At 35.7% G+C, this 22,790-nt stretch overlaps 2 protein-coding genes and 1 long non-coding RNA gene across 3 annotated transcripts; 2 read left to right on the top strand and 1 right to left on the bottom strand.

Annotated features, from left to right (window-relative positions):
- Positions 1–320: 320 nt before the first annotated feature.
- Positions 321–22,327, top strand: LOC119084231. Its single transcript, XR_005089026.1, has 3 exons — positions 321–333; positions 17,521–17,523; positions 22,230–22,327. It is a non-coding gene; the product is annotated as an uncharacterized LOC119084231 (long non-coding RNA).
- On the bottom strand, positions 9,321–10,540 carry LOC119084222. The gene is made up of 6 exons (XM_037194121.1): positions 10,376–10,540; positions 10,083–10,289; positions 9,889–10,011; positions 9,692–9,826; positions 9,477–9,626; positions 9,321–9,415 (listed from the first exon to the last, which is right to left on the bottom strand). The coding sequence occupies exons 1-6, from the start codon at positions 10,427–10,429 to the stop codon at positions 9,356–9,358; spliced, it is 729 nt and encodes a 242-aa protein (XP_037050016.1). The 5' UTR covers positions 10,430–10,540; the 3' UTR covers positions 9,321–9,355.
- Positions 12,467–13,289, top strand: LOC119084225 (serine hydrolase RBBP9-like). The gene is made up of 2 exons (XM_037194123.1): positions 12,467–12,958; positions 13,029–13,289. The coding sequence occupies exons 1-2, from the start codon at positions 12,579–12,581 to the stop codon at positions 13,228–13,230; spliced, it is 582 nt and encodes a 193-aa protein (XP_037050018.1). The 5' UTR covers positions 12,467–12,578; the 3' UTR covers positions 13,231–13,289.
- Positions 22,328–22,790: the final 463 nt, after the last annotated feature.

The raw sequence follows: 22,790 nt of genomic DNA, 5'->3' as shown, positions 1-22,790 counted from the left end.
GTTCATTTGTATAAAAGAAAAAAATCTGATAATAGTAGATTACATTGGGTGCGGTGGAAGTAATTCATTACATGATGGATCAATTTGTGATACGAGCCGAAGTCGTAGTTCGAATACGAGTGTGTAGAGCCCCAAGGTTTGAAAACTGTTTTTTTTTAACCAGGGTAGAGTTTCCGACAGGTGTAGTTACATACCTCACATTCGGCTCGGATTTGTATACTCGACATTTGTCTCAACTAAACAGTTACCGAACCTTGTTGCTCAACAACACACTTGTGCGGTTGTTCTTATCTCAAAATTGTTCGCTCATGTAATGAATCATTTTTGCAGCATGTACTGTAACCTTCTATTTTTAGTGGCTCAGTCTCATGAAAGCAACTTTAGGACAAAGGTATGCAAAGAAATCCGAATTTTCGAATCGTTCTCAAACTTTGTTACAAAACGAAAATGAATCCTTCCTTTCGACGAGTTATCTACGTTAAATCGGAGTCACTTCACAAACACAAGTTGAAAATAAATTCTATCGAGGATAATCCTCCATTGAATCAATCAAAAAAAAATGTTTCTCGTATTTTGTAAGAAATTATAATTGAGCTGCACTCATTCCGTATGTAGGTCAAAGTATTAACAAGAAAAGGAACTAACAAAACGCAATCCCGATATTTTTTCGTGCGATGAAACCCATTCCCATTTGAATTCAGCTATTGCATAATGTTATTTTGCAAAGAAAATCTTTTTTTTTTTTTTGAACTATGAATATAAGACGATGGAAGAGTGAAATGTAAGTATTGTACGATGTTGAGATGTTGAGTTGAGATGTATAATATACTTTCATAGATAAGCAGATGTACAATGCTGAACCGTTTCTGTTATTGTTATATTTCAATAAATAAAAACACACAAAATGTAATGGATATTTTTTTGTACGTTGCGAAAATCCTGTATTTTGATTCCGATAATCATCTTTACCAATCATTACCTTTCGGTAATAGACAACATTGTTAATATTTTGTTTTGCAATTGCTTTGAGCGATTTCCTTTTTCTTTTTGATTTTGAGTTCGAGTTCAACATTTCGTGTAGGATCTTGGCTTATTTATTCTTTGAAGAAAAAAAAAAGAAAAGAAAAAACCTGGAACAATATAATGCTGCGTGATTCAGATTTATGTCCCGTCAGGCCTGGACTGGTTATAAAAGGGATCATCTGTACGAACATGCCGATTGTCGACGATATTATTTATTGGTAGTTCGGGAGTGCTGAAATAGTTATTTATACAACCGAGTTATAAGCCGAGTGTGACAATACACATTCTGTGTTAAAAAAAACCATTTGTCATCGAGTTATGTACAACATTTTTCGTAATAAAGGCAATGGAAAATCCTACCTTTCGTCACTTGTTGCGAAAATGATAATTGTGCTTATCGCGGCTTACAGCAGTACAAACAACTTAGACGGGGGATCGGACTTGGTGTAATCGCCTAGTATGGTGAGTGCGGTTCACTGTCTATTTTAACTTTTTGCATTTCGTGTGCTGTCAACTTCTGGTAAGTTTACTATTTTTTCTAGCTTGACAAAAATACATAATTCACTCCGTAAGTGTGCTTCACATTCAAAATGGAACGTGCGAAGATCTATAAAAAGTTTTTGATACAAATAGAATTCGAACAACTGACCAAATTTTTGTACTTTGATTCAACCATGAATATATTTTAATGCTACCAACTCCCAGTGTGTTATAGACGACAAAAATATCACCGCCACAATTATTGCGTCTGTTACTTCTTTTGATCAATGCAAAATCTGTTACTTCATATGTCCGCTCTAGCTGTTTTCCATAAAGGGCTCATTGAATTCAATTCATTGCCGAGTGAAGTGAGGAACGAAGCGAATAGAGTAAATTGAGAAGTTTTTTAAAGGACGTCAGCATAAATTTGTGATTTTTATTTATTCGGAGACGAAAGTTGGTTATGAATTGATTTGAAGTATGACTTGTGCTGTATTGTAGTCCTTTTTCTGTGAATTTGTAAATTGTATTCATAATAGCTAGTTGCTAAATAAATGATTATCTTATCTTATCTTAGCTGCAAAACTTTGATCTCGTTGAAATTGCCTATTCTATTCCAGAGGTGAACGTTTTTAATATGTGCGAGTAGTGATTAACCGTTTTTCTCCATACACTCGCGGAATTTTGAAAACCAACACAGTTTCTGTTTTCGTGGTGTACTGGTTTTTTGTGAATTTTGCATCAGAAACTCAAATAAAACACAGAAAAAGATATCACTTTGTTATTCTATTTTTCAAAATAAATAATAGAGTTGAGAGTTCGTGTGAAAAAACCCCCACGAAAAGTGTGAAATGACAACAGATCTACGAGTCTAATCTAGTCTTCTTTTCAAGCCAGGCGTATTGGAGTCCTTAAGCGTCTCCGTTTTTTTGCCTAAAAAGATCCTCCGCCTGATATACTTTTCCACTGTTCATTGTCATTTGACGTAATGTGTTGGCGTGTGGGGTTCTGCCAAAAAGTCGTTGATTGAGCGGCTTCACGCCTTGCAAAAGAGGGCACTGAAAGCCACCCACCGATTGCCATTGCCCGACCGAGCGTCTTATTAGCGAGCAATTCCCGAATGTATTAACGGTACAACGAAGGTACGAATACGCACTCTGCAAATTCGTTTTTTGTTGTATCAATGATCTGAAGCATCACTCATTGCAATTCTTGGACAACCTCAATTGCTACGAAACAAGGTATTCTTACTTGCTGAAGAAGCCTAAGGTTTCGTCGAGCTATGGCAAACGTTGCCCGCTTTATTCTGGTCCGACATTGTTTAATGGCTTTCCGCCAGCGATCAGAAATTCTCTCACCCTTAATCATTTTTGTCGTTCATTAATAGTTATTTATCTACAAAGGTAGGTATGAAGGTATTTTTTCGCACTAGATGTCGATAGTCGATCCGAGGCGAGGCCGAGGTCGACAAGACGTCGTGTCCGAAAAAATACCGGCATACCTACCGTGGTGGATACAACGTTTTTCGCAATTTCGGGCCATAATCACCTTTCCAATGCAAAACATGTCCTACATTTTGTTCCAAAATTCTTGTGTATACAGAAATTCATTTTAGTGTAGTCGATAACGCAAATTCTGTTAAGGAACGTTTACCGAGCGAGTTCCGGCAAACGAGTGATTGGAGGTTGTTGGGTACATCGAAGAAATAATTTTCTGAAGAAGAGACAAAAAATTCCCCCTCGTCCTTCCCCTCCCCACCTCTTCAAAGTTTAAATGCAGAGGTTTCTTTGTCGTGTGCAGTATAAATAATTTATTTTTAATTGATGTAGATTATTATTCTGTAGAACAAAAGTCTAAACAGAATATCTGAAAAATGTCTGCTTGATTTTATATCTCACTTTAAAAGCTGTAATTTGAATGAAAATAAAAGGATATCCGAACCATTCTAATTCATTCTAATTGGATTCTTACTAAGATTCTAATAAGTGGGATGGCATCGGGATGGCAACAATATTTTTTAATAATTTCTATAAAAAAAATTAAATATTTTTTTCAATGGTTTTCATGGTAAATCTTCTTTTTATTAAAATATGAAACTTTTATCTCAAAATCGCACACGCTCTATTATTGACAGGGCTGTGTGAAACGGAGTGATACGTGTGGTAGCTCATTTTAAAGGTAAAGATTCAAAGTTTTTTATGCCGCATTTAGTTTTTCCGAATTTTCCAAATCGTTTAAGACTTTTCCGACTTTTCTTCAAATTTTAAATTTAAGGTTAAAGTTAAATAATTTCTTAAATATGTTCCGAAGACAAAATTTTTTTTAGTAATATTAGGTAACGTCAGATTTTTCGTCCATAAATGCCGAACCATAACGCTAACCCTAAATCCTGACCATAAAGGCAAATGTCAAACAATAAAGGCAAATGCAAAAATAATTAAATTTCGACTCGATGGATTCTGATCAAACAAAATGCCACTGTGTAGTGCATGATCTCAGGATTCCGACAAAGCCATTAGTTTTCCAATAGGACCAACATCTCCTGAGAGATAAGACTTTGAAAAAGTTAAAATTTGACACATTGATCACGACATGATTTTAAAGTCTTATCGCTCGGCATATAGAAGTCCGATTCAAAAACTAATTAGTTTTCCGGAGTCGTGAGATCACGCGCTACACACTGGCATTTTGTTTGATCAAAATCCGTCTAGTCGAAATTTAATTATTTTTGCATTTGCCTTTATTGTTTGACATTTGTCTTTATGGTCAGGATTTAGGGTTAGCGTTATGGTTCGGCATTTATGGACGAAAAATCTGATGTTACCTATTGTTCTGTATATCATTTGCTACAATTTTGCCGAAGAAAGTAAAATTGTATTTTGCAAACTGTGGGCGCCACATTAATTTTTCTTGAACGATCAAGAAGGCTGCATTATAATACAAATTGCAATGTGATGTAAAGAGACGCGTTGAATGAAATCGAGTAGTCAATGCTTAGTATATACGCTTCAATGCTCAGTATATACGCTTCAATGCTTAGTATATACGGTATAATTGTGTGACTCTACAGCCGAATGGCTATAGTCGCTGTTTTGTGTTCAAAAACCTTTTCGTGTCGGGGGTTCGATTTCAGTCATTGCAAGATTTTTATCTGCGTGCGAAAAAAAAGTTGATATCACACTGTGTCCAGGAATACAGTGAAATAAATAGCTTCAAAACGACATTAAATGGATGCATGGAAAGGTGATGATTATGGACCGGAATTGCGAAAAAGCGTATTTACTAACGCGACTTGATATAAATTAAATTATTTAACTATGTTTTGTTCACGATCGAATAAAGAGCATAAGTCTCATTACTGTCTATTTATTGAATTTAATATGAAGATTTAAGCTTGCTACCATCACCTCCTGATACATTTTGCCTTGCTTTTGTCCTTGTTGATCACTTATACTGTTTTTATCTATTTAACTGTTTTTACGTTTAACGGTTGTAGCTCCTTAGAATTGTAACTAATACTGGAGCTACGCGGTGTACTTAGTTTAAGAAACTATGTTTAAAAATAAATGAAATTGAAATTGAACTGTCAACAAAACGTCATTTTCTCATGGTCTTTTGAGTGGAGAAAATATGGTTAATCACTACGAACATATGAAAAATTACTATCTTGCCGTGATACTCGTCTACGTTTCCTTTCCTAGATGACAATAAATAATTTTTGTTGCCAGGCACATTTCTTATTTCAACTTTGATGTTTCCAGAATTGAAATAAATCCAATGAATTTTCAAGACTTAATCCCATTAAGAAGCCGTAGAAGATAATTCCAAGCGCATAATTATACTTTCAGGCCATCAACTTTATCGCATGTACGCTTTTTATCATGCTTTGGTGGTTTCAAATGTTAAGCGGATCATTTATGATTTAAGAAAATTAGAGCTTTATTGTATATTGTAGACAATGAACGTCATTACACATCCCATTCACGCATTCCTTACTAAATTCACAAACAATCAAAATGGGCTTTACGTTCATTCCATACATTTTTGGAAAAGTCTTGCCTAATCAAATTTCAGAAAATATTTTTTTTCCGCTTTATCCTATTTTGAAGTTGTCAATGTTTCTGAAATGAAAAGTTGAAATGAATGACAATGGAAGGCGAATTAAAAATAAAAATGAAAAAAGAAGCGGAACGAAGAGAAATATTTACAAAAATGCATACTGTTTCACTTGAAAATTCTTATTTGTCGTATTTATTTTTCCACATCCCGCATTTTATTCTAATAAACAAAAGGAAACTTTTTTTTAATTTACATATCCTCTACGAATATCTATCATGCATACGACAAGTAAGAAAATGAAAAAAATTCTCATCCCTTATTTGCTCTGCATATATACAAAAGCTCTTGTTGGTAGAAAAAAAATGTCGTCAGCATCCCATACAATATTGCTTTTCATTCTTTTTTTTTTGCGAAAAAAAAATCCATTTTGTGTTTTGTCGTACTTTATGCCAAAGGGAGAAATGAAACGTTGCTGTTGACATCCTGAAGGGTTGTTAACTTGAAAATATACTTCATAGGTATACCTAATGACGTACATATATGGATATACATTCAGCCATACTTATACCACATACTATGTACAAATCCGAAGCCTTCAAGTACATATTGTTTCTATGTATTTTAATATATATTCATTTAGGACATGGGTTGATGACAATCTCTCAGCGTACCACCACTCGACATTATGGCTATGAGAGTGAAAATTAAAAGCAGCCATTACGTAATTACAACTTCACTCTCGAGACAACAACAAAAAAATGTCATTAATTCATTCGTTAGATTTTTTCCGAGTCACAAAGGGTGATGGTAATTACCCAGTGAAAAAGAGTCAAGAGACCAATTGTTTTTATTCTATTTTGCATTATAAAATGGATGTAATGGAGATGAATTGTTTAGTCGACAATTTTTCGTTATTTAAAAATGGCGAACAGAAATTAAAATATTCAACCGAAATTGTTGAAATTAATAGCAATGGGAAACGGTATTAAGTGGCAATTAGGTAAATGTCTTTGCAGACGTTAAACTTTTGCTATCACCACATACTTATGTAAGTTTTCGATCGTTTCTGGAGTGTTTGTTTATGTAATGGGTGTAATTAGGGATGCTTGCAATTTTATCTAAACAAACCAACATATAAAACGACGAAATTATTTTATTTTGAAAGATTCCTAGATTGTTTCCGATTTTTGGTCCACTCATAAAATCGTACTGTTTACCACTGCTTGTGGTTTTACCACTGCCGTTTCACCACTGCTTGTTCTTTTACCACTGCGGCTTTACTACCGCTTACGGTTTCACCACTGTCTTCGGTTCTACTACTGCTTGCGGTTCTACCACTACTTGCCGTTTTACCACTGCTTGTTGTTTTACCACTGTTTGTTCTTTTACCACCGCTTACGGTTTCACGGGGATTGTATTAAGAGAAATAATAACTTCACTGTCTTCGGTTCTACTACTACTTGCGGTTCTACCACTCCTTACGGCTTTACAACTGCTTGTCGTTTTACCACTACTTGTTGTTTTACCACTGCTTGGCATTTTACCACTGCTTGGCATTTTACCACTGCTTGGCATTTACCACTGCTTGGCGTTTTACCACTGCTTGGCGTTTTACCACTGCTTGGCGTTTTACCACTGCTTGGCGTTTTACCACTGCTTGGCGTTTTACCACTCCTTACGGCTTTACCACTGCTTGGCGTTGTACCACTACTTACGGCTTTACCACTGCTTGCAGTTTTACCACTGCTTACGATTCTACCATTGCTTACTATTACACTGCTTGTGGTTTTACCACTGATTTTCGAACGACAGTAATCAATCATGTTTTGTATGTGACTATCTCACCCGTACAAACAAGTATTAGCGATGTTTTTATGTGAGAGGACTCGTTGGTAAAATAGGTGAAGCAAACTTGGACACCCACCTTGGACAACGAATTGGAAGACTTAGAGACTGTGGCTGCATGTTAGCTACATAACGAAAGACGCTTGCCGTTGCTGACAATCACAATGGTAGAGATATTGTGATAACCTCATTTTGAGTAATTCATCAACTTAAACAGGAAAAATGAAGTGTTTCAGTTCTACGATGTCGAAAAAGGGTTCTGGGTTTATGATTCAGGTCTATTGTGAGAAAAACATTTAGAAAAACGTCGAGTTCAGAGCAATAGCGACGTTTTTTTGGTTAGGAATACTTAGAGACGATGATATGCATAGCTATACTAATTTGACGAATTTCTGTTCATTTTGATAAACTTTTTAACAAGCAGCACATCCGTTTACCACAATGTTTCTCCGAAATAATTTTTGTTCTTTTTACGATTTCAATTCGTTTTGGGATGGTGAAAATGTGCCACAAAAAATCGGTCGAAATAAAACTACTCGATTGCATCTTCTACAAAAGTACAAGCTCATACCTGCCTATATATGGTGTTATACCTTTCCACATAAGGAAAAGCTTCTCCTAGTCCTGTTTCATACCATTTATATTTATGGCTCTATGTCGAATACCTACAGCAGTGTATATTTACATTTCCACAACAAATGCTTAAAAAGAAAAATAAATAAAATGGAAAATCCCCCCAATGGTACACGTACACAATTATTTGAAAATGCAATATCGAGGAAAAATGCTGTGCAACGTTTGAATGGATGAGAGATATGTTCTTGTAAATATATTTCAGCCACAACCGAACGTCGAGTGTATCATTATCTAGGAGTTATATAGAATTACTACGGAACGACCCTTTCTGTCAATATTCTGCAACGTATTTACAATCGTCGTAAATTGGTAATTGAATATTTTGAGAGAACGAAATGTTTTTCAGGAAGAGAAAAAAAATGGCTAAAGTGATGCTGCGGTGCTTTTTTGGAATGAGAAGTCTGGATGACTTTTGAATGATTATCATTCCATCTGTTATCGACAGAAACGACAAAAAGTGTATGTTAAAAATGTTGAAGTTAAAGATTTTGTATTAATTTGTTAAAAGCACCTCGACCAAAACAGGTATCGAGCCCAAGAACGCGCTAATTTCAAATTACGTAAAATACGTGGTCCCAACAAGAAATACGAAATATTTATTGGTATGTGTGTTGCCCTCTTTATTAAGAGGGCAAATTGAAATATCAAAAGCGAAATAGCGTCAGCGTATACATGTTGTCGTGTAAAAGTATACGAAATGTGTATCTTAGACAAACTGATGTAGGGACCACATTTCGTCGTACAAATTAGTTATAATTACTCTGAGGGTTTTTCGACATAATTTATCGACCAAATAACATAAGTGACATAAACTATCGTATCTTCATCAGCTCAGCTTTGTTTGTCGGTCAAAAACCTTTACAGGAAGTGATTTATCTTCAGAGATAGAGTGAAAATGTGCAAAATGAGTGCTCTACGTACGCACATTTCGAGTCCTACGTCTGAAAGAAAATACGTCTTCGTGTAAGGGTTTCTGAGAAACAAACTAAGCTGAAGTCATGGGCTGTACGATAGAATATTCACTTAGAAGTGCAACCAACGCACTTCAAGCATGAGTAGTACTCTAAATATGGTACTGAAACTGGACACTGGATTTCGCAGTTGGAAGTCCCAAAACGACGGTAAAACATTTTTGTAACTTTTTTTAATTTTTGTATGTTTTACTGGACTCTCTAGATGCCGTACAGAGTGAGAACAACTTATATATAATATAGACTGTAAAAAAATTTGGATACTCTTTTCACACAAAATAGTGCTTGATGTGGCAGCTGTCACTACGATCACTCATGCTTGCAGTGCGTTGATGAATAGGTTAAATGTGGCATTCGTAGTCGCTTCGATGTTTCACTTCAACGAAATCGCAAACGTCTTGCTACAAAGGACAAAAATTTAATAAAATAAACGCAGTTGAAAACGCTGCATAAAATATTTACAAATGAATTCGATCCAGCGTACTTCCTCCAAGTCTCATCGAATTCCATCATTTCATTGTCAGTCAAATCTCTGGATTCATTGTCAGTTAAATCGCTGATTGCTGTACGAAGTACAAGGTCTCCTCCTTTTCTCACGCAGCACATCCGCTTCTAATGGATGAAAGATGAAATCGGTGGCAAAAAAGCCTAATTGATTTGCAATGGTGTCAACTTACCGCAAAATGAACACGGTTCATGCCTGTGGAACTATTAGCCTTCTCGTTTAAGAGACGCAATTTTTCATACGTGAAACCCTCCGAGCTTAATATATTCGATTGTGGTTCACTTAGGTAAACACAAACATTCGATCGCTGAAATTAACATGGTTTGAAGGTCTTTGCCTTAACTGATCAAAATTCACTCAGTTAGTTACCAGAAAAACAAGAACTTCGAACTCTTCCATTAATTTTAACAAATCCAATAACTTCTCTAAGTGATCGTTTGTACTATTGGATGATGTTTTGTGTGTATGATCCATAATTTCGCATATTTCAGTCTTTTAAAGGAAACGATATTGTGAAATGATTACAAACTTCGATGGGTAACTTCTGTTAACTACAAACAAACCATAACGTTCATCTTGGGTTCGTTCCTTCGACTATGATCGCCCAACAAATTGTGTAATCTGCTAATTCTTTCAATGTTGAGACCCATATTCCCTAGAACGAATAAGAATATATGGGATATTCCCATACCTTTGGCGCGACGTAATTCATCTGCTGTAAACGACACCCTTGAACCAATTTGTCCTTCTTCTGGGTTGGCTGTACACATCTCAAATGTTCATGAAAAAAATCGAATTAATAATCGATCGCCATCGTCATAAAATTATCTCTTTCTTTTATTAAAACCATATCTACCTGATGCACACCAATAACAATTAGCAGTAGAATCGTTAGGCTGGAATAATTCATGATTATTTTGAGATTTCTTATGAAATGATTTTGCACAAAGCCAATGGAAGGTCTCACCAAATTAATTAAATGCAAAGCTGAATTTCAATTTGAAACCGCAGCAACCGAATATTTCGAAAAAGGTCAAAAAGTGTGCAAATTTTATCAGTAAATTTAGTTGCGACGCTTCACACGTACATTGGGAGCCCCGTACGAAACTTATACCTAATGCAAAGTACAGACCTTCTTTCTGTACCTGATGGCTAGTCTGTTTGATTGCACAACTTGCTCTTTGCACATAACAATATCGTAGATTCGTATTCCTGTTAAAAAACGTTGGTTGTAAGGCAAGACCGGGAAGACAAGAATAGTGAATGTCTGCAGACCAACTGAATGAAATGTTAAACCAATGTTGGGTTAAACGAATATGAAGAACATCACGGAAACAATAGATCGAAAAAAATGTAAAGAGCTAGGGCAGACCAACGTCTAGCACTGAATACAAGGGCTATGAAATAGAAAGGAGTGAAGTTCCACAGTTGTCACTAATCTTCATTTCAAAGTTTTAATTTGAATTTTGATAATGAAGCGCATCGCATGAACAAATAAACCGAAATAGTAGACAAAAAAGGGAAGAGTCGAGTTTACGTCTTAATGTTATTGATGTGAGACGAAGCCGAGGTCCATAAACTCCGGAACTGGGATGTTTATTCCGTTTTGAGATATGTAATGGATGGCTTGTCAGAAAAAAGTTCATGAAAAGAACTCGTTTCGAAACATACAGCACGTAAAAATGTTTACTTTACTAGTGAGGTAATGTGGCCTTTCCCTCACTAGTGAAGACCCTTTCCCTCGCTCGTAAAGTAAAACGCCATACTTTACACGTGAAATAATTTGATATCTCGTTGAAGCCCTCGGATACTTTTACTCATCTGGATACGAGATATCAAATTACTTCACTGGTATAGTAATGTACTATTGTTTACTCACTGCATTCACGGAAAATGGGTCATCACTTTATTGAGATGATTTACATAACAATTGATAAAAAGTGCAGTTTTTATGTGAATTTTGTTGAGCTGAGGCGAAGCAGGAGTCAACAATCACACGAAAACGTAGCTTTTCATTTTTATATCGAGTTTTGCAATGGCTGCCGTGATTATTTCCCAAAACAATACTCTTGCTTTCCCTAGTAATGCAATAAGCCATTTTCGACCCTAAGCATGTAAATGCATGTAAGATATTAGCGAAACGCCTTTACATTGCCGTATCAACGCTTCGTTTGTTCATCGTTTGTATCTCCCACTCACTTTGTACTTTCGACGTACTTAAATTGGCAAAAATCAGTACACACAAATGTTCTCGCAATGTTAGAATTCCCTTATTAATCTAATACCCCACTATAAGGAACTAAAACTTCGTTTCTTGTCGATTACGGAGATCATAAGATCAGCTATTTTTTACCGATAAATCTCATCGTATCAGTGCAGAATTTAGCGAACCATTACAAATCTAGCATCAAGCGTGACTTTAAGGCATTTTTAAATTTGGCATTAAAATGAGAGCACGAAGTGCCATGTGACCTTAAAATTCTTGATAGAAGTTTGAATATTTAAAATATTTTTTTAGAATTTGAATTTCACACCAGGAAGCAAACTCCACTGTTAATTTCCGTTTGAAGGTTTTCAAAGAGATTCGTTTGGCCAACATAATGCATAATGCAGCGGAGTTTTGTAAACCGACTCACTTTCGGTTTCTATGTTTTACCTGAGGTATCGATTTCTCCATGTAAAACTCACAAAAAACCAGTAAATCACAAAACAGAAAATGTGTCGGTTTTTAAAATTCCGTGCGTGTTGGAACTTAGAAGAAACAGTTGCCCAAAGTTGCCAAGTGAATTATAACAACGGTGAGAATATCAAAAACAAAGCAGTAGCAGGAGTAGCAGTAATAGACTTATTTATTGTCAGGGGAACTCAAGAAGAATATTTGAATCTGATTGCGCTTAAAAGAGAATTCAAATTTGACATTTTAAACGTCTCGTAGTGACAATGTGTCTGACATTCGGTTATCAGTCCTCTTCAAATCAAAACAGAACAAGACGAACAAGAGAAGATACGAAAAATAGTTTCGACTCAGACAACGACATTCTACACTTTAATTCAATAAGATGGCAGAAACTATTAATCCACCAAGTGAAAATCAACGTATTGTAATTATACCCGGTATGGGATGTGTACCCGTACGTGAAAGCAATTGGTATTCGTGGCTTCAAGATAAACTCGAAAGTGATGAAACCGGTCGGTTTACTGTTGTGCTTGAAGACATGCCTGATCCTCATGCAGCTCGTGAGTCGCAGTGGCTACCGTTTATACGCGACACACTCAAATTTGATGAAAAAACCATTTTGATTGGTCACAGTTCTGGATGTGAGGCTATTATGCGACTTCTTGAAAAGGATAAAGTGCGTGGAATAATACTGGTGGCGGCTTGTCACACGGATCTGGGTGATGAGAATGAAAGAGCAAGTGAATACTACAATCGACCATGGTGAGTTCTGTCGTTGTTTTCTTTTAAAATAAATTTTCGAATGAATCGAATGTTCTATTTGATTTTGAAGGGATTGGGACACTATACGATCGAATGCCGAATGGATTGTTCAATTACATTCACCCAGTGACAAGTGCATTCCGGAGGAAGAGGGTCGTTTCGTTGCCGATAAATTGAAATCGGAATATATGAAACTGGAACGGCGAGGACATTTCATGGGTCCAACATTGCCGGAAGTGCTAAAGGTGATTCGAGAAAAGTGCAATTTATAGCGGCTTCCTGTCTGTCTACGCTAAGAATTTAATTTTGAAATAAATTTTCATGGAAATTTAAACGACGTTTGTTCATTATGGACTTCATACAGGGCTCAAAATCGTTGACTGCTTCTAGAATTTAAAAAAAAATCAAAATCAGACAAATAGTTATAAAGAAACGGTCGCTTAAAAAATAGTACGACGCCATTTAGTCGTACCCACGATATATTCGGCACATACCGATAGTCTATTGCCGAATCTATGGGACCGATGGCAGACTCTTCAAGGAACAATTTGAAACACTTCGATTGAACGTATACTCCACCATATCCACGAGGTAAAAATGGAAATTGAAATTGTAGGAAATTTCAAGGCAAAGTGTATCAGTCAAATTATAGGAATTAACCTGTTACAGACGGTAAGCATATAACCAATATTACTATCGGGTCTATTACTTCCATCGAACAAAGTATTTTTAATCGGTTGATTTCAAATCTTGTACTTCCATTTTTTAACATGCATTTTACTATATAAAGGACCATATTACACAGACCTTGTCATTAGTTTTGTCGTCGTTATCGATAACAGATAAATAGCCGTTTGTGATAGGTCAAATATCAAATACCGCACCAAGTAAAGGAACTCATAACGTCAAAAGAAGCAAAGTTGACGTTTTCGTGTTAGTTGTGTGTGTGACATAATTTTTCAATGAATTTCGGGTCATAATTCCTCTAGGTAGTCTACCTCTATGTACCGCACTCAGAAATTTGTCGAACATGTTATACGTATACGTATGCTAGACAGCTAGGTTTCGGCCCGGTGAAATATTTTGTTTGTTTTGAATCCCTGAATCTCTTCGAAATGTCCAATAATCAATGTCATTTGCTATTCAGAAATCCGGTCTACGCATGCCATAACAAAATGTTGGTCCAACTTCAGTCTTGAAAATGCTGGTTACAAAATAAATAGAAATTTCATTCGTACATTCATGTTCAATCACCATTTTTCGATAGGGCATTATCGTAGGATTTAGCGTTGGTAGCTGTGGAAATTAGGGGTCGATTCTATGGAGCGATTTCCCGACGCAATAGTTTTTTCACAATACAGGCGAGAAAACATTCATTTTCACCACTTCGCTGAAACTTCGGAAACATTTGTCGTGAAAAGCGTTGTGTTTAACTCGGGAAAAAAGTTGGAAATTGTGTTTTCTCGGGTGAATTGTGGCCAAGGCGTAGCGACAACACTCTAGAAATGCAATTTCCAAAATGAACAAACAACTATTAAAGTTCCCGAATATTTTCTTTAACTGTATAACAGTATAACAGTTGAAACGTTGCGGACGACGATAAAAACGACAATCTATGACTAATGCGATCTTATACTCAAGGCTGTATACTTTGGGGAGGTCACGCAGTACAGATACGCTCATCAACTGTGGTGTGTAACCCGCGTATCTGTATCTGCGTGACCTCCCCAAGTATACAGCCTTGATTCGAAGAGCTTTCGAATATAGTTTCTTCAATGTCGAACAAGGTTTTAGCTGTGGACCCGATATAGGATGATATGGAAACTACCATTACGAACAAAACCTGGCAAATCCAAGTTAAAGTTGAAAACAGGGCCTATTTTAGGAGAATTAAGTTCCCGAAAGGAAAATTCCATAATTTTTCCGTCACGTTTTATCTCTTTCACTAATACCCTCTCTAGCAACCTAACTACATTCTTTAAGGCCAGGTTAAAGCGCCTTGCATCGCATGTAAACAATATTGTGATAGTAAACTGCTTTAACATGGTCTTTAGGTGGCAAGAACGCCGTCGTTATGGCCTTTTTAGTTATTTTTTATAGCTAAATCGATTGCATTCGGTCGGATTTTTACGAATTTTTTTTGTCCGATTTGAGTAATTTTTGGATCATCCGGGAATTCAATTCCATAAAATAGTTCCTGGTTTAAAAAGTAATTTTTTTGCTTTCTTACAACGTACTTCAAGCAAAAGTGCTATTAACGACAGCTGTCAAATAGAGTACTATTTTGTATGAAATTTTATCCCCACCCTTTTTACAGTGTAATTTTGTACTGTCAAGTTTCAGTATCCTATATAGAGTACCATTTTTGCATGAACTGCGTTGTTTCTTATCAAACAGTTCTATTTCTCGTTTGTGAAAGCCATTTCTTCCGCTTTATATCTCGAATGTTGGTTTCCAAAGAATTTTGACTCGTGAAATATAAACAGTCTCTGATATTGAAAAATTACAGATTTGAAATTTATTTTTCCATATCGAAGAATTGTTGAATATTCACCATGAAGAAAACAATGAAACTCTACGGTTTTTTGAATAAATTTTACGCCAAGCCAAAACCATCATCCGCTTTTCAATTCAGTTTTATAATACTTTTGAGATTGAAAATAAACGTGGATCGGCTCAAATCCATCGACTCACATTTTGTTGATTTTATTACACACAAAAAATGCTGCTCTTCAATCCAAAAACTCACCAGAGATAAAAAATAATAATAGAAATATCGAAAGTGGTGCACATACTTTGTGAGAGCATTTAAAATATTTACTTCTTTTATATGATGATGATACCAAAATCCATCCCTTCATACGAACGCAAAATATACAACGCGAGCATCGTTTTTTTTTACGTTCTCGCAATTATATCTCGTTCAGTTTCCCTTTCATTATTTTCGAACGTAGTGTTTCACATCACACAAAATACAGCGCCTGGTATATACTAAATACATTATTTGGTTCCGAAACGTACATAACATCCATTTAATAATAAATAATGTAATGTACGCAAAGATATTACATAGATAAACCATCCGTGTTTTGAAATGAATTCAAGGTATTATTGAAGCCCTAGGGGATGCATCGATAGCCGCCTTTATAAGCTTTTGTAATGTTATCCCCGTAGCGTTCAAGTGTTTTATACCGGGGTGAATATATTCCTTTTTTTTGCTGTTTGGTGGCGTCTCTGAAAAGAAGTTTTATATAACGAAGCCGAATATTACGGGTGAAGAGTGGATGTGTATGCCATCGAGGAGGGTTGATGTTTCGGTTCAGTTCTTGCAATCGGTCGGGATAAAGTGATGTTTTCATTACATTTGGTAAAAATTAACGAATTGACGAGTGAAATTAGACACTAGAGGAGATATTCCAAAACGAACGCATGCAAGGCTCAGAATGAGTTTTAATTAGATCGTTCTAAAGTACCTGGGGAAAGTATTCGACTATCACTAGATTCACACGATAGGTATATCAACTGACCCATATTGCGACATGTGCGGCGATATTGAAACTACAGAACACTTCCTTTGCCATTGTCCAGCGTATATCAAGTCAAGAGCAACACATCTAGGCTCCTATACAATCAATTACAACTCAATATGGAATATTGCTCCAGCAGACATCCTTAAATTCATAAACAAAACCAAAAGAATTTAAGTAACTGTGGGGAAGCACAACAGGCCCATCTGAGGCTTAGGTGCAGGTTATATTCCACCCACTTATTCTATCTATCTATCTATCTATCACTAGATTCATATAAGAATCGTAGTTTTGTTAACCAAATTAGAGACAACTGAGTGCAATCATGAACGTAGCGATAGCGGAGTTCTTGACGCAGTTTGTACTTCTTAAAAAGAAGGAAGCAACCAGCGCTACGAACAAGGTAACTATATATAGGCGGACATTTCTACTTTTCCAAATTGTCCAAAATCTAAAAAATTCTTTTTGATAATGAAAAAAAGCTTCAATACGAGTTCAACGTGCTATATATCACTAAAAACGGTGCATTCGAACCGGAGAAAACTCACTTCCAATTATGCTGATCTCACATACGTCATGTGGCAGATAAAGTTTCTGAGAAGTGTGTTCCTCAACAGCTGTCACGCGACGCAAATCTTTTTGGTAAAATTTTTGTTGAAAAGTTTTACAGTCAAAATTTTCTTGATCACAATTTTTTTGCGTGCTCTCGCAGAAAGCGTCAACGACAGCGATATCAGATTTTTTGGAAGTTGGAAAGGTTTTTGTGGGATGTTAAAATTGTGCAGATGAGTGAAATCCAAGATTTTACATGACAAGTCATAAGTCAAGTTTGTTGATCCAAGGCTAGGCCGACGTCAACGATTCCACGAAAACATGATTATTCCTTTGACGAATTATTCCGTAGTGTTTTTGGGATAGTCCTAACATGCCCATTTTACTTCTATATACCCAATGAAGGGTACAATCTGAAGTGAATCATAACTCGCCGATCCATGAAGCAATCGTCTCCTTCTCATCGGTGTGTTTGGGACTAAGCCTGTGTTGCCCTCGATGTGTTTGGTACTAAGCCTGTCTTGCCTGTTTCTCTTCTATATACTCATTGTAATCGACCAATGATACAAAACTTTATTTTACCTGGAACACATACTAACATATTCGCTTTCTATGTAACACCTGCTCGTAGATATTCTAATAGTCCGTTGCCAATTCGCAACGTTAGAAATATCGAATGTCCTATTATATAATTCGTCTAAGGATTATTCATCTTCTTATCGAGCTTTGTAATGGAACCTACAAATTCTTTTGTTTTCCCTTGGTACGTAATAAGCCACTTTAACTCAAGGGAACTCAAAAGAATTTTCGTGTGAACTTTGTTGATTCGAGGGCGTAGCCGAGGTCAATAAACACACAAAAAACGAGACTTTTCATCTTTTTATCCCAAGTTATATAATGGATTTTATGTGTGCAAAGATAAACCCACACCCCCTCTCCGAGCTGATGCATAATGTTAGTCTTACCACTCAGAGACATATAATAGTACTTGCCAAAAACGTTTTTCAATTCCTTGCAAGTAATTTTTTAGATTTAAATTATTTGAAACAAAAAATCGGATTTAAAAAAAACTTCAACCAAACCCATCCAACGAATTTCCATGTTAAACTATAACCGACTATAACAACAAGAAAACTTATGTGGAAAAATGAACATTGCCATCTATCAACAAGAAAAAAATAATGTTTTGTTCGCAAGAATTTCTAACGAATTTCAATAAAAATCCTACTGTCGAATTTGACTGTGGAAGATAGACCTAATAAAATCCTTAACCTGATCCAACTATACAAAACCTTCAAATTGTAGATGATGGAAAATTTAGGTCGCATGTCCTAGTTCCATTCTTTTTGAATACCTTCACCAAACGCATTGTATTGACTATGAATTAGGTCAAGGTGTTGTGGCTGTATTGTTACGAATTCTATTAGCATTTGCTATTTTAAAATTTTAACATTTTCCGTCTTAAAAAGGAATAATCAAACGATTCAAACCAAAATAAGAAAATACAAATCCATAGTAACTATATGTCGCTTAGCATTATACTGACTTGGTGTGTGCAAGATGTGTATATCAATTCCCTTTTACAATTCAAAAGTTTTAGGTATATATCCAAAGCACATATTTAGTTTCGACATTTGATAATAGATGTCGTGTCATATACCGTTTTACCCTCATCTGATATTATACTAAAAATTTACCACACACCGTCAAAATAACAAATTTACAAACTGAATCACGATCGAATGAATGGAAAACACATTGAAGCGAATTATATAAAATGAGAGTGAGTATAGTGTATCAAAATGGGTTAACATACTTTGACGAAGTAGTAGATTTTGTCTCAATAATATTAGTGATTCTAATTAGCCTGTGGTGCGAAGAGTTAAAATTCATTATTTCAATTCATAAGCCCAATCTTTTGTAAAAGCTAAGCGGTAAGAGCATACTTCGTTTTTAACAAACATGTTAACTGTTTATGATACAGCTAGAAATGTTCATTCATTATTGGCGTCATTATTGTTGTCGCTAACACATGGACGACCGTTTCAGTTTATTCCTTTAACACCTGTCCTCTCTCTCACACACACTCCAATGCAAGACAATGGTTATAATCGATTCTAAAGGCGATTTATGATACAATTTCATATAAAGCAAACTAATTGTGTCGTTTATATGGCTCTTAAGTACAACTCTATTTCCATTACACACAATAAATATGTTGAAGTAATGTACTTTTTGCACTCGATAATACTTCTTGAGATTAAAAGGCAATTTTTTTTTTTGAATTGATGTATTGTTTGTGTCGATTTTGTTTGCTCAACAATTTACTTAAGGCGGCACTTTTTCATTCCATACAGCATCGGAAGACCAGGAGTTTATATATACAGACACTGAATCCCATATATGTGCGAAACACAGAAATATTTTGTCGGCACATTACTTGGTGTGTAACAAAAATATATAAAAATTTAAAATGCTCAAATTGTAGGATTATAATACGTATGAAGCAATTGGGTGCGAGGCGAGACTTGATTGTTTTCGGAAATTTCAAGTATTTTTATCTGTGTTGTATCTGAATTCTTCGTTTTTCACACGCATATTTTTCCGATTATTTTGCCAAAAACATGAAGTCTTTCACTGATCGATTACAAGCAAGAAATTGTTTAGCAAATGAACTAGTTTTGGTGTGGTGCATTGCTCTGTTGTATGCTATACCGCATTATGAAACACAGATGATTTCGATCGGTGTTTCGGATGCAAAAAGGAATTTAAATTAGAGAAATAAAAACGGTTGAATGATGTGGAAAATTCGAAGCCATTGGCATACATCGGTTCGTATTAAAGCGACGATGTTAGCGAAATGTTAGAAGTATTAAGCCAACATAACATATCGCCTTTATTGTGGGCTGTGGGACAAGTGTATTATTTCGTGGAATACAAAAGAAGCTTACAGCTCTCGAAAGCTCTTTAAAAGCATATAAAAATCTGATACTGTGTTTTAGCGTACTACGGAAGGTTTTGTAGTGAGATCGACTATCAAATAACCACAAAGAGACTGGGAAATTACACTAAACGAAGAGAAATATTTTAAAGGAAAGGCAAAGAAATAAGAACTTTGATAAGTTCGTATAGAGTGTAAGCAGCTCGAACATACATGTTTCTTAAGATAGACAAAGTCGAAATAAAAACACAAGCGAAAACGAAACTCAGTCATTTTAGGTATCGTTGTTGATATGTTTATGCTAAATAAGCCGTTTCTGTTTTAAAGAATACTTTCACGTCTATTGAAGAGCCTTTTTTGGATGATTATAGTTATGGAATATGTAATACGGCAACATTAACTTGCCACTTTTTCATCCTTTACCAGAAACATGAAATCATCGTAACATCAGCCATCCGTTACCTCATTACCCAATCTCATAGCGTATGAACAAGTATACGCTCGTAGCATGGCATTTAAATATATACGACTGTTCAACCACTTTTTTTGTGAACATTTTCCGCTGTTACTCCTTGTTGCTGGCTGTTTTTGTTTTCGGTATTTTGAATTTGAGATGAATTTTCGTCGCTGGGTCGAATATAATTGTGTTTATATTTTCACCCCGCTGTGAAAACAACGTTTGTCAAATGTTTCGGAAGTGTTTGGCGGTTTTGCAATGCATAGAAATGAACATTTATTGCTTGCTTGTCGTATTTTCTTTTTTTTTTCGTTTTATGACACTCGGTCTGTGTATTCGAAATTTTTCCTCATCCTTCTGATGATGGAACATTATATCATCAATGATCAGTGAACCTGTAGTTAAGAATAGTCGGTTTGCCTGCTGTTGTGTTTTATAGATGTTTAGAATTATGAATAGTTATTTGTATCACAAGGGACGAATCGTGTGCAAGGGAATTGCTGCCCGCACCTTAATGCAACAATAAGTTATTAATTTAAGCACATTTTTGACTAGAGTCGACTTCCGCATTAATTAGTTCGAGTGATTAAAAGTACAAAAAATTTATTGCCTGACCCATGCGAAAGCTGACAAGTAGGTTGCCCCTTGCAAAAACGATCCATTACATGAAGAATATTTTCGGTAAATTTTGTGATAATCAACTTTTGCATGGCACAGGGAATTAAAAACGAATATGCTATTGGCACCGGGTGCCAATAGTCTCTTTATTTTACTGTGGCTAATGGCACCGGGTGCCAATAGTCTCTTTATTATACGAAAGAGACTGTTAGCACCTGGTGCCATTAGCCACAGTATAATAAAGAGACTATTGGCACCCGGTGTCAATAGCCACAGTATTATAAGGAAATAAACATATGCTTCGCCTTTTAATCAAGTATAAATGCATTGGTCGACTTCGGGTAGTGTGTGCAAAATTTACACTCGTCGAAAATACAGTTTCGTATCCAAAAACGCACTTATGAATTTGCTTTTATCACAAAGTTGATACCTCATTTAATGAATAACCATCGAAGCATCCAGTGCAATCTACTATCAAATGTGTACGATACGAGATAATGCTTGTCATTCCACTTGTAGTTTCTCTACAATTCCTGTTTCTGTATTTCTCTTAAGTTCCCAAAAGGTAGTCATGATGCCACGTGATCCACTGGATCAGATCCAGTCGCGCACTTTTTGGGTTGGGAAAATGCCACCCAAAGTGGAATAACACATTTTCACTCAACTACTCATTTACATAACTAGATCTAATCTGCCAGTTCAGATTGTTACGAAATGGAACTGACGTCACCAAACACACTTTTCATTCGTAAATATGCTATGTGTGTACGCGTGCTACTAAAGATGTTTTTAGCATTCAAAATTTATGCAACTTATAGAAATAATGTCAAAAATTACACTTCAGATCTATATTGTTGTCTCGTTTTCGCTTATGTAATAAAATAGAGTACACACTTGCCACTATCAGTCTCGGCAAGCCTCGACTTCTTCGTGACAAGTGTGTAATATATATTATCACATACGCGCTGTGTCAAAATTACTTAACTAGAAAAATTACACTTCAGGTCTATGTTGTTGTCTCGTTTTCTCTTATGTAATGTAATAAAATAGAGAACACACTTCTCACCATCAGTCTCGGCAAGCCTCGACTTCTTCGTGACAAGTGTGTAATATATATTTTGGACCAAGTCGGTCTTTTCAGCATCAGTTCTACGTTTTTCTTACGAGCGGAACGAGTAAGGAAATTTAGGACGTGACCTGAAAAAATCACTTACCTGTCGAGGTACAAACAACGTTTTGAGCACAGGACAACTGAAATAGACAAACTCCCAAACAAATCATAAATCACTTCGACGAACAATCAAATTTTCAATGTAGTATAACGCAACTCGTGCATGTAAAATCGATTACATAACCGGGATAAAATGGAAAGTCTCGTTTTGGTGTATTTATTGACCTCGGCTACGTCTCGGATCAACAAAAATTCACACGAAAACTCTACTTTTCATCTTTTTATCGGAAGTCATGTAAAATGCTATTTGATGCCTGAAAGATTAAGCCTCACATTTGCACATTAATTGAGCATCATAATTGAATTGATTTTTCATTTGGCACACAAGACGATAATTAAAGGGTACAGAGAAAATTAAAACGGAATTTCCACTTGGATAAATCATAAAACCGAAATTTGATTATATTTTGTGCGTTATATTTCACACCCTCCGAAAAATGGCCTGGATATACGCAAAATTAGAGATGTCAGAGAGGGTGGTGGTCTCGTCGTGATGGATATATCAT

The sequence above is a fragment of the Bradysia coprophila genome, unplaced genomic scaffold (assembly GCF_014529535.1).
Source record: "Bradysia coprophila strain Holo2 unplaced genomic scaffold, BU_Bcop_v1 contig_732, whole genome shotgun sequence".
Lineage (NCBI taxonomy): Eukaryota > Metazoa > Arthropoda > Insecta > Diptera > Sciaridae > Bradysia > Bradysia coprophila.
The sequence above is the reverse complement of the archived record's forward strand: the minus strand, read 5'-3'. Positions and strand labels throughout refer to the sequence as shown.